This window comes from Abramis brama (genome assembly GCF_963993115.1).
Source record: "Abramis brama genome assembly, chromosome: 7".
Lineage (NCBI taxonomy): Eukaryota > Metazoa > Chordata > Actinopteri > Cypriniformes > Leuciscidae > Abramis > Abramis brama.
Genome location: NC_139969.1, coordinates 9,977,777 through 9,993,011, shown reverse-complemented (window position 1 = coordinate 9,993,011; position 15,235 = coordinate 9,977,777). Strand labels below are relative to the sequence as shown.

Here is a 15,235-nt window from a genome sequence, read left to right as displayed (position 1 = left end):
ACAGCGAGATGACAGACAAGAGTACAGGCAGTTTCCAGTTTTCTGTTCTCTCTTTCCACTGACAGCTACTCTCTGTTGTTGTATGAGAAAGTCTCTTGGCATCATGCTGATGCTGACATTACTACTATAGCAAACCATGAAGATACACTGGATATTGACTACACAGATTTCACCATGCAAAATGACAGTGCAGATATTCAGTTCTCAGATTAGATTTGTGAGCAAGCAAACCTAAGAAATAAACAAGCTGTACATTTAGGAATTCTATATGTAAATGACCTGTGTTTTAATTGGCTAGCACTGTTCATCAGAGTAAGCAGAGTGGCTGAACACTGAATATATATATATATATTTATTTGTGGTCAGGTTGTGATGTCATAATCATGATTTTGACATTGATTTACACTTGTCTTTCTCTTTTATGCAATGATAATATATATATATATATATATATATATTGAATTAGCTATTATTTTTATATAGTCAGTTTTTTATTTTAACTTTAGTTTAAGTTTTACTTATGAAATTCTGTTTTTTTTACATATTTCTATTTAGCTTTATTTTTTATTTCATATTTTTTTTTGTAATTTAACTTAATTTATTTCAACGTTTCTAATTTTCATTTAAGTTTTTTTTCCTAATATTTACATTTTATTTTGTTTCAGTTTTATTTAAATCATGAAAACAATTAATAGTTTTTGCTGTAGTTAATAATAACAACACTGTTCTCTTCTGGGAAAATGGAGCAAAAATACTGATGACTCATCCTGCACTACACAGATTTTTGCCCAATCAAGTGTTCTGTAGAATGAAAAAGTCCCCCCCCCCCCCACCACTGGTTGGTCTGATCAAACAGGCTGGCAATGATCGAGAAAACCTGTTTGAGAAGTTATTATTTTTGCTAATGGTGCAGAAATTACACACTTCACCTTTGAACAAAAGGAGAACTTGTGTCTAACGCAGATTTACAGTAAATGTGTGTGCGCTTCATGGTTTATCAGTGAGTGAAGGGCACTTAATTTGTCTTCATCAGCTGACGGTCCTCTGTCCTCCATCCTGCTCTTTCATGCACACACTCCTCCTTTGTCATTCCTCCCTTTATCTCACTTGGCTCATCCACCCATCCATCGTTCCTCCACAATAATCTATTCATCTCTTCACACTTGTGCGCATGTGTGCGTCTCCTGTTCCTTTTACTGTGCTCTCTCTCTCTCTCTTCTACACTGCAAAATGCAAAAAAATCTGTATTTTTGTCTTGCTTTCCAAATATCTAAACATCCTTCAATTTAGATAAATTCACTGGGGAGCAAAATTGTGTAAGATAATGGTGTTGGGTAACACTTTAGTTTCAATCACTAGGCATATTACTAGGATTTAGTGAGAATTCGACCCTAAACTAAAGTGTGAACGAGATTAGTTTTCAGAGAATATCTTGATTCGAGTTTATTTCTAACCCTAAATTGTTTTTCTTGTTTAAAGCGTAAACCACAATAAATTTAGTTGGATTTATACTTAATTCAACAGAAAAATAAACTTAATTGGAATTTGGAAACTCTTATTATCTTGCACAATTTTGCTAAAATGTATTTATCCTAATTTTAAAAAATTATTTTAAAAGTAAATTTGATAACACTTTAGTTTAGGGTCCAATTCTCACTATTAACTCGTTGTTTATTAGCATGCATATTACTAGGATATTGGCTGTTTATTAGTACTTATAAAGCACATATTATTGCTTTATTCTGCAAGATCATATTCTATACATCCCTTAACCCTACCAATACCTAAACTTAACAACTAACTTACTAACAATTAATATGCAGTAATTAGGAGTTTCCTGAGGCAAAAGTCGTAGTTAGTAGTTAGTTAATAGTGAGAATTGGACCCTAATCTAAAGTGTGACCATAAATTTATATAGTTTTAAATATATTTTGTGAAAACAAGATGATATACAACAAGATGTATTTCTTTTCTCCCTTCTTTCAACGCTCCCTCCTTCCTTCTCGTTCAATAGACTGTTTTCTATTTCTGCTTTTTCATGGTGCTCTCTTGTCGCCTTCTTTTGTTTTCCTCTTTAATCAGGTCACTCCTCTATTCTCTCTCAGTCTTTCTCTCTCTATCACCTCGCTTTTCGTTATCACAGAGCCACCTGTTTGTTTTTAGGGTGATATTAATGTTTCAGGAAGGTGTCTCACGCATTCTTTTTGTGTTCGATGTTGGGGGACTAAGAGCTCTGTGGAAATCTCTAAGGAAGGGTAAAAAAAAAATCAATTTCCTGTTCAGACCAAAATGGCGAGTAATTGCAATCACAGACCACAGTTTTAAAAGCGATCGAGTAAAAGAGAGGTCATGAAATGTCCGTTTGTTAAAGTCGGTGTGAATTGCCATTTACAACCAGTTTTATCTGTAATTTGACACCTTTTGTGGGAAATAGGATATTACTTAATAAATAAATAAATGTAAAAATACTCAACGATTAAAAATGTACAACAAGATTTAATTTCATTCATCAGGAATTGATTGAATTATGAAAAAGAGAGTTAATAATGTAGCCAGACAAAACATAATGCAGCCAGACTGAATGAAAGTTTGCTAAAACTATAAAGGGTTTTCTTAAATAAATTAATGTGAATGAGATCTGAACGCAATGGCAGACGGGAAGATATTCAACAAATAATTTTTTATGAGCCCCTTTTTCACACATCTGCTTCTGAAGACTTGAAATATATAGCCTAAATCATAAGGACTAATTTTGCTACTTTTGTAGTACTTTTTTCGTAATTTTTGGCAACTTCAGTCCCCATTCACTTTAATTTGATGTAAAATAGCAGCCAGGACATTGTGCAAAACATCTGCTTTTGTACTCCACAGAAAAAAGAAAGTCATACAGATTTGGAAGAACATAAGAATCACCATTTTCCTTTTAAAATAGGTGGCACTCACCTCTTTTCTCTCCAAAGTACAAGGTCTGCTGGGCCGTGTTAGACCACTGGAGGGAGGAGTTGTCGTTTTCCTTCACACTGCAGGTCAGGGTCACCACCCCGCCGACTGCCACCGTCTCATCTTGGGTAACTGGCTGGAAGGGGTCTTCATCTGGGCAATAGGACAGAGATAAATGAGAAGTTATTAGAGCCAAAAAAGAGAGAAAACCAAGATGGCATCATGAAATAAGATATAGTTAGAGACAGAGAGAGGACAAGACAGTGAGAAAATGAGAGTGAGACTTAGGTGAAAATTAGATGCTTCATTCCCATCATCATGATCTTTGAGTGCAGTGCTGTGTATTTCTTGCTAAAAAAAAAAAGAACGAAAAGAAATTGCCAGAGGAGGTTGCCTGCATCTCACGCTGTGCGGGTCGCCAGAGAAGGAAACTGAAGACTACGATTAGCATGAAAAGAGATAGGAAGGAATTGAACAGGTATGGTAATAATTAAAATGCTGACTGAGGTCTCCAAGATTCTGAAGAAAAACAACATATCTTAAGAGAAGATATGTGCAATTACTAATTAGCCATGTTTTCTATGGCTCATATCTGATATTTGCTCATATATGCATTTAGGTATTTAAAAACAAAACTAAATATTAAATTTCAACATGTAACTTAGCCTGCATCATTTATGATACGGGCATGTGTAACCGGTCCTACTCGAGCCGCTCCGAGCGAGCTTCGAACCGGGGTCTCCAGCATGGGAGGCGGGCGTACTAACAAAGACACTAAAGACCACAGCCTCTATAGCATCAGTCGCTAGCGCGCCTCTTGAGGCCAGGGGAGTGAGGTTTACACGCACAGCTCTTACTTCATCAACCATAACTCCATTCAGAACAGCCAGGAACCTTAGAGTTGTGATTGATGATCAACTGAACTTCACAAACTACATTGCTAGAATTGCCTGGTTCTGGAGATCAGGCCCTTCCAATCGGAGCATGCTACACAACTTCTTGTTTAAGCACTTGTTTATCCAGACTGGACTTAGTGGACTATTGTAATGCTCTCTTGGCAGGCCTTCCAGTATGCACTGTCAAACCTCTGCAACTGATCCAGAATGCTGCTGCAAGAGTGATCTTTAACGAGCCGAAGAGAGCACACGTCACACCTCTCCTCATAAAATTGCACTGATTGCCAATTGCCGCTTGCATCAAATTCAAGGCACTGACATTTGCCTACAGAACAACCACTGACTCTGCACCCTTTTACCTAAACTCATTACTCCAGACTTACGAGCCATCCAGAAACTTGCGTTCTACAAGTGAACGGTGCCTTGTGGTTCCATCTCAAAGAGGCACAAAATCACTTTTTCACGGACCTTCACCTGGACTGGTCCCTGCTGGTGGAAGGATCTGCCTAACTCAACCCGAGCTACGAGTCCGTAGCCATTTTCAAGAAACGGCTGAAGGTGCATCTTTTTTGGCAACACTTGATCCATTAATACTAATACTTTCTTTTCTTTTCTTTTCTTTTCTATATCTATTTAATAAAAAATAAAAAATAAATATGTATACTGCGTTAGACTAAACTGGGAAGGGTCACAGCACTTGCATATTGTTGTCCTATTTTTAGCTTAAATGCTTCTATTGCTCTCCTCATTTGTAAGTTGCTTTGGATAAAAGCGTCTGCTAAATGATTAAATGTAAATGTAAATTTCCTGACAAATTGCTTAGTTTTGTGATTTTATATTGGTTGCTTAGTGTTTGTAGGGACTGGGGTTTGAGGCTAACACATGTAAAGCCCTTCAGGCATCTAACAGATGATAACTTTACTCAAATGTGTCTGTGTGAGTGCGAGTATAAAGGCCAGATGTAATGCCAATGTGAGTCTAGCTGTATGATAATTCCGCCCTGTGGGCAGCCCATGCTCCACTTTACCCAATAATTACCACTTAGGTTATAATCGATGACCTTTTTAATGCTGACCACTGCAGGATCAACTCTGGGTGAAGCGCTGTCTGAATGTTAGGCTAATGGCAGCTTGAATGGAGCAACGCGTTAATGTTTAGTGAATGCTGGGCAAATGCTAGCTTGATGCTGGCCAAGCTCTGGACTCAAAGAGATTAAACAAGGGGCAAAACTTGGCTGAATGTTGGGCGTATGCTGGCTAAATGACGGGGCAAATATTGCTAATTGCAAGGCTAACATTGTTTGAATGCTGGCTTAATCTTGGCCCGATACTGATTTCTTTTGTCAGACTCAATCTTGGATTGATTCAGGCTAAACGCTGGCTTAATTCTAGCCTGATGTTTCGCTAGAGCTGGGATTAACCTACTGAATCGCAGGCCAAATGCCGGATTTCCAAGGGCAAATATGTGGGACAAACGCAGGTGCGCTAGGCGAGTGTGAAGCTGGAACAAACTCAGCCTGATTAGCCTAAAAGGCTTTAACAAGATGCTTTTATAAATAGAGTTAGAACAGAAGGGATGAGAAAAGACTAAGTCTCAGCATCTACATCACAGAACATCTGGCTATGCATTCACGTGCATGTGAAAACCTAATGTGCGCTCAAAACTGACAGTGGTAGAATTAGAGTTCGCTCTCTAAACCCAATGAACCTATGCCAACAGATAATAGGCTAAAATTAGCCTTTAGCTTTAGCGCACACAGTGCGGGCTACTTATCGGCAACCAATTAGAGCAGTGTTAGCAGTTAATAAGCGATTAGTGGGTCACATACACGCTCTCTGTGCAGTGGACAACTGCTGCAGGGGGCACTTACTGAGACTCTCAAAATGGCATCTGATCCATTTAACTGGTTATGTCAGGACACTGACTGGACTCTAATCACTGAGTGGATGGAGTGAAGTGGAAATGGGGAGAGAGAAAATCTGGGTGAATTCACTATGTCCTACTCACTCCAAAGGGCAGAACACTTAAAGTGAGTACTAAAGGGTGCATGGATTCACTGTCTCGTATCTGCATGATTGGAACACACTACACAAATATATGTCACTGACACTTTTTTTTAAATCATAACATTGGCTTGATAACATACGCAGTAAAATTCATGGGAAATTTGTAATTCTGACATTATTTACTCATCCTCATGTCATTTCAAACCTGCCTGGAACACAAAAGAAGACATTTTGAAGAACTTTTCAACTGCTTTTGTCCAAACATCAAAGTCATTGGTGTCCAACCAAAACAACACTGGAACCCCACTGACTTTCATAATAAATGGTAAAAAACAAAACAAAAAAACCCCCAGATATTTATTGTTCTACAAATACAAGTTTGGAATAACGGATGGACAACAAGTAGTGACAAAATAATTTCTTTACAATGTTTTTAACAACATTTACATTTATGGATTTAGCAGATGCTTTTATCCAAAGCAACTTACAAAAGAGGAACAAAATCAATTAGTCAAAGAGACAAATATTCACAATATACAAAGCCAGGTTTATTAGAAAAGTGCATTAGGAAGCAAGCTAGAGAAGAGGAGAAAAGCTGAGTAGAGTGTTTTGTGTGTTAAAAAAGCTTATAAATCGGCCAAAATATGTCTTTATTTAAATCTAGTGTTTTGCACATGTTTCTGTGATGGGGTAGTTGATAGAAAATATCATTAACCTGATATAAAATCAATGGAATTCTATGCAATGTTTTTACTATAGTGAAACAAATGTGTGTGTGTGTCCTAATGACATGGTACCTTAAATTTGATTCCGGCCGCGACTGGGAGCCAGCGCAGTGAAATCAGGATGGGTGTGACGTTGGGTGTGAAAACAAAATTATTAAGATAGTGTAAAGAGATTTTTTAAAGAATATTATTTTCACCAAAAAATAAAAATTGACAATTTTATATTTTTATGGAATATTGCAATGTTTATTGTAAATGATTTATCCATGCACATCACTATTTTTTTTTATTTTTTTATTCATGTGCCCTCTATCTTTAATCAAAAACATTAACATGATTTACAGGTTTTACAATTTTGAATTGATTTGCGAATTGAGAATGATTCATTTTGAGTTTAAATTGATTATATTTTATTAAAGATTAATTTCTCAATTTCAAGTTTATCCTCAATGCAGATGAACCCACATTTAATGTAGTCTGGGTCGTATTTACTTTTACCTCATTTAATCTTCTACAAAGAGATAGATGAATTTGTGCCAAAATAAAGCAGAGTTTGCTGGACAAACTGCTTTTGATGTCAACAACAAAAGACATGGAAAGCACTTTCTCCTTCCTCTGAGGAGCAGATAAGCCTATTTATTTTTCTATGCATGATCATATATGGTTAGTTAGAATTTATTATTCACATTTCGCATCGTTCCTCCGGCAGTCTTCAGCCCTGCAACCCATTTTTGGGTCACGAGTCACGACCCATCAGATGAAAAGCACTGTCTGAGTATTCACACATAGACACACACACACGGTCGATTTAAAAACACCCAGACAGTGTCATTTTCCATCCCATCTTGCTCTCTCTCTGCCTTTTTCTAGGTGTCTCTCACTCACACATGCACAAAAGTGTGAGGGTGTAGAAAGCACACAGCCTATATTTAAAGCAACATCGTTTACACCCTCCTCACATAGACGAGAGAGAGCAGAGAGGACGGCTGCTGAAAGAGACAAAAGCGAAAGATTACAGATAAACAGATGAATACAGCGAAAGACTGACGAAGAAAGCCAAAAGGAGAGACAGAGAGAAATAAACGAGAGAGAGGGAGGGAGAAGATGAGTGTTTGTATGTGAGCGATAACACAGGTTGAAGTGTAATAAATACAGTCCAAAAACAGACAGTGAAAAATAACCCCTTCATCTCTCCATTTCCCTCTTCCTCCTTTCTCATCTCTCTCCATCTGTGGTTCACTTCTTCTTTCCTTTTCCTCCTCCTTCCATCTGTCTCTTTCTGTCTCTCCTCCATATTTTCCCTCTGGTATTCTCTCACCTCTACACCCTCTCCTCTATCCCTCTGCCTCTGTTACGGTCTCTGTGTTTCCTCCACTGCATATGTAGATGTCTATTTTTCAGCCTGATTAACGTTTGATGGACATTAAACATCCTTTTGGTTCCTCTCTGATGTCCAACTGTTTGTGTGTGTGTATGTGTGTGCAGTTGGACTAGTCCTTGTCTTATTAATTGGTCAGACTACGCATATTTATAAGATTTGATTTGATTGATCTTCTAACTGCTGGGACATATTTGCTTAATCATAATCTGGCAATGTGTGTGTGTATTAGTTTATGAAGCTTAATGGAGATTGCAAGAACCCATTTGGCTCCGACGAAGATCTATGGATATAACATGCCAGATGATGCCACTACCTCCCCCTACCCGTCCGACAAGAGATCCGTAAGAGGTAATGGGTCAACATACAGTCACAGGGCCCAGAGTTCTTAGTGACGGCCCTGTTAATAAACAGAATGGATAATAATATATATTTGTATTTTTTTATTGTCCATTCTGTTTATTAACAGAATGGACAATAAAATTGATTTGTATTTTTTTATTGTCCATTCTGTTTATTAACAGAATGTTCCATGCTTGCTTGAGGATCAAACTGAAATTAATATAACATGCCAGATGATGCCACTACCTCCCCCTACCCGTCCGACAAGAGATCCGTAAGAGGTAACGGGTCAACATGTAGTCACAGGGCCCAGAGTTCTTAGTGACGGCCCTGTTAATAAACAGAATGGACAATAACATTTATTTGTATTTTTTTATTGTCAAGATCTTAATCACATTTAATATAAATACACGCCGAAAAATGTATATTTTAGATGCCTTTTACACTACAAAATCAGCATTTTTTGCGAAAAAATTAACTTTTAAGATAAGTACATTTGGTTTATTATCTTACAAAGATTTTCTCTCAAGTATATGTATCTATTATGGAGGTTAATTTTACTGAAAACAAAAAACAATCTTTGCAGCATAAATCACCTTTTTGCTTAAAATTATTAAAAAGTAGGATAGTATATATAGCGCTTCACTTTAGATTAATTGCACAGTGGGACATTATTGTTTAAAGGTTTTTGATTCTGCTGAGAATTCAGCTTTGCCATCACAGGAATAAAATTACATTTTCAAATATATTTCATTGTAGTTCTCATACTCAAGTAAACACTTGTGTAAAGCTGTATACAGTGCATTAGTAGGTCATTCGGAAGGTTTTTTTCAACATGACCCTTTCCAAACCCCCACTCAATGCCAGCTGTTGCCCTATAACTGCCCCACCCCAAGCACTCACACACATGCTTTTCTGCCCAATAACTGCCCCCCTGGGTGTGTACGCCCTTATCCTTATGTCATTCGCCCTCTTTTTCATCCTTCTCTCTTCTTTTTCCATTTTCTCACAATTTGTGATTCACTTTGAAGAGAAGTTCCATATAAATATGAAATGTAATTTCCACGTCAAAACAAACAGTCCTGACGACCACATTTCAAACGAATAGATTTAACATGAATGATAATGGAACAATATTGTTACAGCGTCATCATTTTTTATATTGAGCACACAAAAATGGTTTCATTCAAAGCATTCAAACTGAAATAAAAAATAGTGCTCATTAAGATACTAGATATCATCCTAGAAAATATGATTCAATATAAAATATTTACAAAAACTCACTGTTAAAGAACATACAAAACATTCAAACACCCTGCAGCAGACAAGGTCTTCATTACATGACTGCAAAACATGATTTTTTAGAAAGATTTATTCTCTTTTCTTTCTCTTTCCCGCTCTTTTTCACAGTTGTTGTTGGTTATGCCTCCCTCCCTCTGCCTGTCAAACATTGTTAGTGCACTGTCTCACCCCCCAGAGAGAGAGACTGAGCAGGGGGCAAGAGGGGACAAAATGACCCAGAGAAAGAGAAAAAGAGAGAACGGCTAAGTCTCAAAACCTAGTGAGCTGATTCTATAGGATCCTTTCGAATGGTCTATGATGCCCAAAGGTAACACGCTCACTATGTTTTATTCAGTCGTTTGAACTTGCCTATGATGGCCAGAAGTGCTGTCTAGGAAGGCAGCTCAATAGATTTGTTTCAAGCGTTTGAACATGACAATGATATCCAAAAGTGCAAACATGCCCAAAAATGCTGCCTACACTTAAAAAATAATAATAATCATAAATAGCTAGTAAATTTCACAAATAAACGCCAAGTCACATTAATATAGAATTAAACGTGAAATTTTGAAGTAGAAATACTGAAATAGTATGTACTCCATTTACCTGATTTATATAAATCTTTGAAAAAATATTTTTTACAGTTTAGATAAGCAGCTCAATAAGTTTGTTTTGGACATTCAGTTATGCATTCAATGCCCAAAAATGCTGTCTTTGTAGACAGCTCACTATAGGTTCCATTAAGTAAAAGGATGTCAGGATATGCAACAGATGTCTTATCGAGTAGATGTTTTATGTGTTTTTTAGTTCAGTCACTCAAACCAAAGCATCACTTACATCAGTGAGGGTAAGGCTACTTTTTTTTAAGGGTTTTTTTTTACTCACATTTGGCACTTGAGAGTGTTTATTTTGAAGCCCGCCTACCCTTAATGAACAGTTTTTGCATTTTAAAGTAAAACAAACATGATTTATTATTTATTCTCACCTTTGAGGAAATCCCCATAGGGAGGTTATGTCAGGTTTAGCTAGCTTCTGTGCATAATTTTGTCCCTGAAGTATAGCTAAGTAAACACACATTCACACACGCACAGCATACTGTATATATATTGCAATCTCCAACTGATTTTTTCTTAATTTTGATGTGCTGTTTTACACTCTTTCCTCAGTTCTTTTTTTTCTTTAAAACCAAGGAAAGCAAAACAAATAAACGGAAAACGGGTTGCTTTGCGTGCATGTGGGTTGAGGTCGCTTCGTCTTGAGGGTCAAGCTTCAGGTCATAGCGGTTGCTCCTGGTAACCTCCCTGTCTGGTTGCGTAGCAACCTTCCTCCTTTGTTCTAAAATGATTTAATTTATGGTTTATCTTCTTCACCCCCCTTCTTTCTTCTTTCACCTCTCACTGTCACTCCCTCTATCTGTCTCTATATCTCTCTTTCTCCCTCAGGACCCTGTTCTCTCCTCTCTTTGCTTCTATCCATCACAAGACTCTCCGAGGCTCCTGGCATCTGTCAGTGTATGTGTGTGTATGAGAGATGGAACGATAGTGAGCGAGAAAGTGCTCGAAGTTGAGTCTATACTGCTGTGGTTGTTAGATGTTTATGGTGGCGTTGTGGTGGCTGAGGTCACTGTGTGTCTGTTTGCTTGATAAAGAGATCTCATATCTCCACCTCCTTGTAATCGACCTCTTATTTCTCAAAGTGCTTTATTGGCTGCATTTTGCTCAATACCTGCCAAAGCACTAAGTGCTCTTTTTCATTGGCTGCATCTCAAAATCTAGTGAGCTGCCTAGGCAGCATTTTTGGGAATCATAGGTTTGTTCAAATTTAGAGCATGTCTGAATGTTTGACATTAACCTAGTGAGCTGCCTACCTAGAAAACACTTTTGAGCATCATAGGTGTGTTTTAAACTGAACCTATATAATATGAAAGCATAGTGAGCTGCCTACCTAGATTCTATTTTGGGGCATTGTACTAGTGTGTAATGTAGACAGCTTTTTTTGGCCTTATACATTTAGAATAATTCAAATGGACATTTTAATGGAACTTAGAGGGCATTGTACGTATGATAAAAATAAATAAATAAATAAATATTGAGCTGCCTATCTAGGGAGCATTTTTGGGAATCATTTGCATGTTTGAATGTAGACAGCACTTTTGAATGTGAGTACTGAACCAACAGTAATGAGAATTCTGAGCATTATTTGGGCATTAATATGCATGTTTGAATTTAGAAAGCGTTTTTGGACCTTAATTTTTGGACATTTAAAAAAGTGAATATATTATATTTATATAAATAATATATTATTTTATTATTATATATTTGTATTTCTAATTAAAACAATACATTTATATATACTATAGTTTGTATGACAAAGTGGCTTATCCAAACATATTTATAACGTAATGCTATTTGACTCTTTTGTTGTTACATAATACAAAGCAGTTTATGTACTGATGCCAGACTTGAATAATCTGATCTTTTGGGTTGAGCCCATTAAATTACACAAAAAAAAGCCCAATATAATAAAATGAGATGAAGTCCCTTTCGTTTTTAAAGCATTTAAGTCACTAGCTTATTAAAAACAGACATTACATTGTTATGTAATATATAAAACTTTTGTAATTGAATTTCCAGCAAAAACGACTAGATTGTGATATATATACCATTACTGTAAAATCACTCATGTGATATTAGATTGCATGCCGCCGACACCAATCAGCATTAAATAAAACAACAGACGTCTATAGTATGTCCTCATTTATCTTGATAATGGTGTTGTGTGTGTGTGTGTTCCAAAGTTTGCTGATGATAGAAAAGTTGGAAGATGAGAAATAACATCAATACACTCTCTCTCTCTCTCTTTTTTCAGTTAGAATCAGTTATTTTGTTCACCGAGAACTGAAGTATGATGGGAATTATTTCGGACGGCAGCACAAAGACTCCCTCTGCTCTCAACCGAACACACACACACACACACACACACACACACACACAATAGACCAAAGCAGCATTCACTGCAAGCAGCCCCTCTCATAATTACCACACACACACTCCACATAAAATGTAGGGTGCACAGCAACACACACACTGTCCCATGCCACATACTGTAACAGCACACTTGCACAGACACACACTGCATTTTTGGACAGGTTCCTCATATTCATTCATAAATCATAGCATTTACACACACACACACACACACACACACACACACACACACACACACACACAATAGACCAAAGCAGCATTCACTGCAAGCAGCCCCTCTCATAATTACCACACACACACTCCACATAAAATGTAGGGTACACACACACTGTCCCATGCCACATACTGTAACAGCACACTTGCACAGACACACACTGCATTTTTGGACAGGTTCCTCATATTCATTCATAAATCATAGCATTTACACACACACACACACACACACACACACACACACAAACAAACACACATACAGAACAGAAACATACACTCAAGCTAGTATGAAATATTAAGTACGCTGCACTGTAAAGTCCACACTTCACTGTGATCAGACTTTAAATGGAGGGATACACTGCTCTCCTCAGCAACACCCTCTCTCTCTCTCTCTCTCTCTCTCTCTCTCTCTCACCCCCTTCTTTCAAACAGCTCTACACTGTTTCTCCCCTTCAGTTCTTCACTTTAGTCTTTCATGCACTGTGCATGCAACTCAGCCTCTCTTGCTCTCTCTTCCCCTCAGTTCTGTCACTATACATCCTTTCTTCACCACGATCTCCCTCCCATTTCTCTCCTTCGTTCTTTTGCTCTTTCATTCCCCAGAGTCTGACAGCAGGAGACTATTACACTCACAGACGGAATCTCTCTCCTCCAATTTCTCTCTGTCTGTCTGCCGTCTTCCCTCTTTCTCACTCGTTCTCCCTCCTGTGCGTTCACTGTCCTATTCCCTCCCACTCATTCTGCCCCATCCCTCCTTCTCTTTCGCTCTGTCTTTTCCTGAGTGGATGTAATTGGTATCTATAGGACACTCCCTGAGAGAGAAAGAGAGAGAAAACTGACATACACTGCATAATGAAAAACAGACAGCACAATAGACCAGAGCAAACACACCACGCTACACCAGAGCAATCAAGACCAACACAACAGATCAGAGCAGAGCCATCAACAACACAAGTTACACAACACAACACAACACAACACAACGGAGTAAACAAACACAGCACAAATGACATCACACTGGAGCAAACAAGTACAAAACAATACATGCAAGCAAACAAACAACACATCAGAGCAAACAAACATAAAAAACAAAAACAAAACAGAGCGAACAAGAACGTCACAACAGATTAGATGTCTCAGCAATATAACAGTGCAAACAAACACCCTGGCCTGAAGGAGACGTGTAGTGCGTAGTGGTTACTCTTTTTGAAAAAACTATTAATGGGATAAACCTCTTCAAGGGTTCCCAACATATCATAATCATTACATCACAACAAAAAAATATACACTGGCAGTCAAAAGTTTGAAATAATTAAGTTTTTCTTTATGTTTCTGAAAGAAGTCTCTTGTGCAAAAAAATCAGTAATAAAAGTAAAATTGCAAAAATTATTAAAATAACAGTTTAATATTTTACAATTTTCAGCATCATTACTCCAGTCTTCAGTGTCACGTCAGAAATCATTCTAATAAGCTGATTTGTTGCTCAGGAAACATTGAAAACAGTTGTGCTGCTTAATATTTTAATGAGGGCTGTGATACACTACCATTTAAGTAGGCTAAGTAAGATCTTTTTTAAAAATAGAAATTACTGTTTTTATCCAAGAAGGATCAAATGACAGTAAAGATTTATATTCAAAATAAATGCTGTTATTTTGAACTTTCTCTTAACCAAAGAATCATGAAAAAAAAATATCATAGTTTATACAAAAATTTCAAGCAGCAAAAACTGTTTTTAACATTGATAGTAATAAGAGCCATTATTCATAACTGAGCACCAGTATTTTAGAATGATTTCTGAAAGATCATGAAGGATTCTGAAGGATCAACATTTATTCCAAACTTTTGACCACCAGTGTATAATTGTCAATACATTAACATACAAAGCTCTATTCGCACTGGATTAGTATTATCTGGGGACCTCGTGTGATTTAGAAATTACCCCCCCACGTTGGAATTTCGTGTGGCGCATAATAATACTATCCCAAAATACTATCAAAACACTCTGACGCAGCCTCCATTCTTCACGAAAGATGGATAAAAAGGCGCACAGGAAACAAAAACCTTGAAAAAATGATATACGACCCCGCCAAATTACAGTGATGCCGATTCGCACGGGACTAATATTATCACAGGACCTCGGTGTTCAGCGAAATATGGTGACTAGAGGTCACCAGGTAATACTAATCTAGTGCGAATAGGGCTAAAGACAACAAAAAACCATACAGACATTTAAAAAAAAAAAGTACCCTAAATGTAAATCTACACTAAAAATGCCAATGTGTCAAGAAATAAATAAACTGTTAAATGTTTAATTAATTTAATTTATGTTAAATATAACCTTTCATAGCTCAGCTGAGTTTCCATCCCATGTGTTCAAGAAAACAAAGGCAATGCCATATCCCAAAATATGCATTGAAATAGGTGGATGTCTTGTCAAATTGATATATTAAAGAGGTCTGATGGCGGC

General features: G+C 37.1%; 1 protein-coding gene across 5 annotated transcripts in view; it reads right to left on the bottom strand.

The window, feature by feature from the left end:
• cadm3 (cell adhesion molecule 3) overlaps nucleotides 1–15,235 on the bottom strand; it is a 63,783-nt gene that overhangs the window by 18,806 nt on the left and 29,742 nt on the right. For all 5 annotated transcript variants that reach the window (XM_084118653.1, XM_084118655.1, XM_084118656.1 and 2 more), the window contains exon 3: nucleotides 2,944–3,093. In XM_084118653.1, coding sequence (XP_083974779.1) covers nucleotides 2,944–3,093 — 150 coding nt within the window. The remainder of the gene's footprint in view (nucleotides 1–2,943; nucleotides 3,094–15,235) is intronic.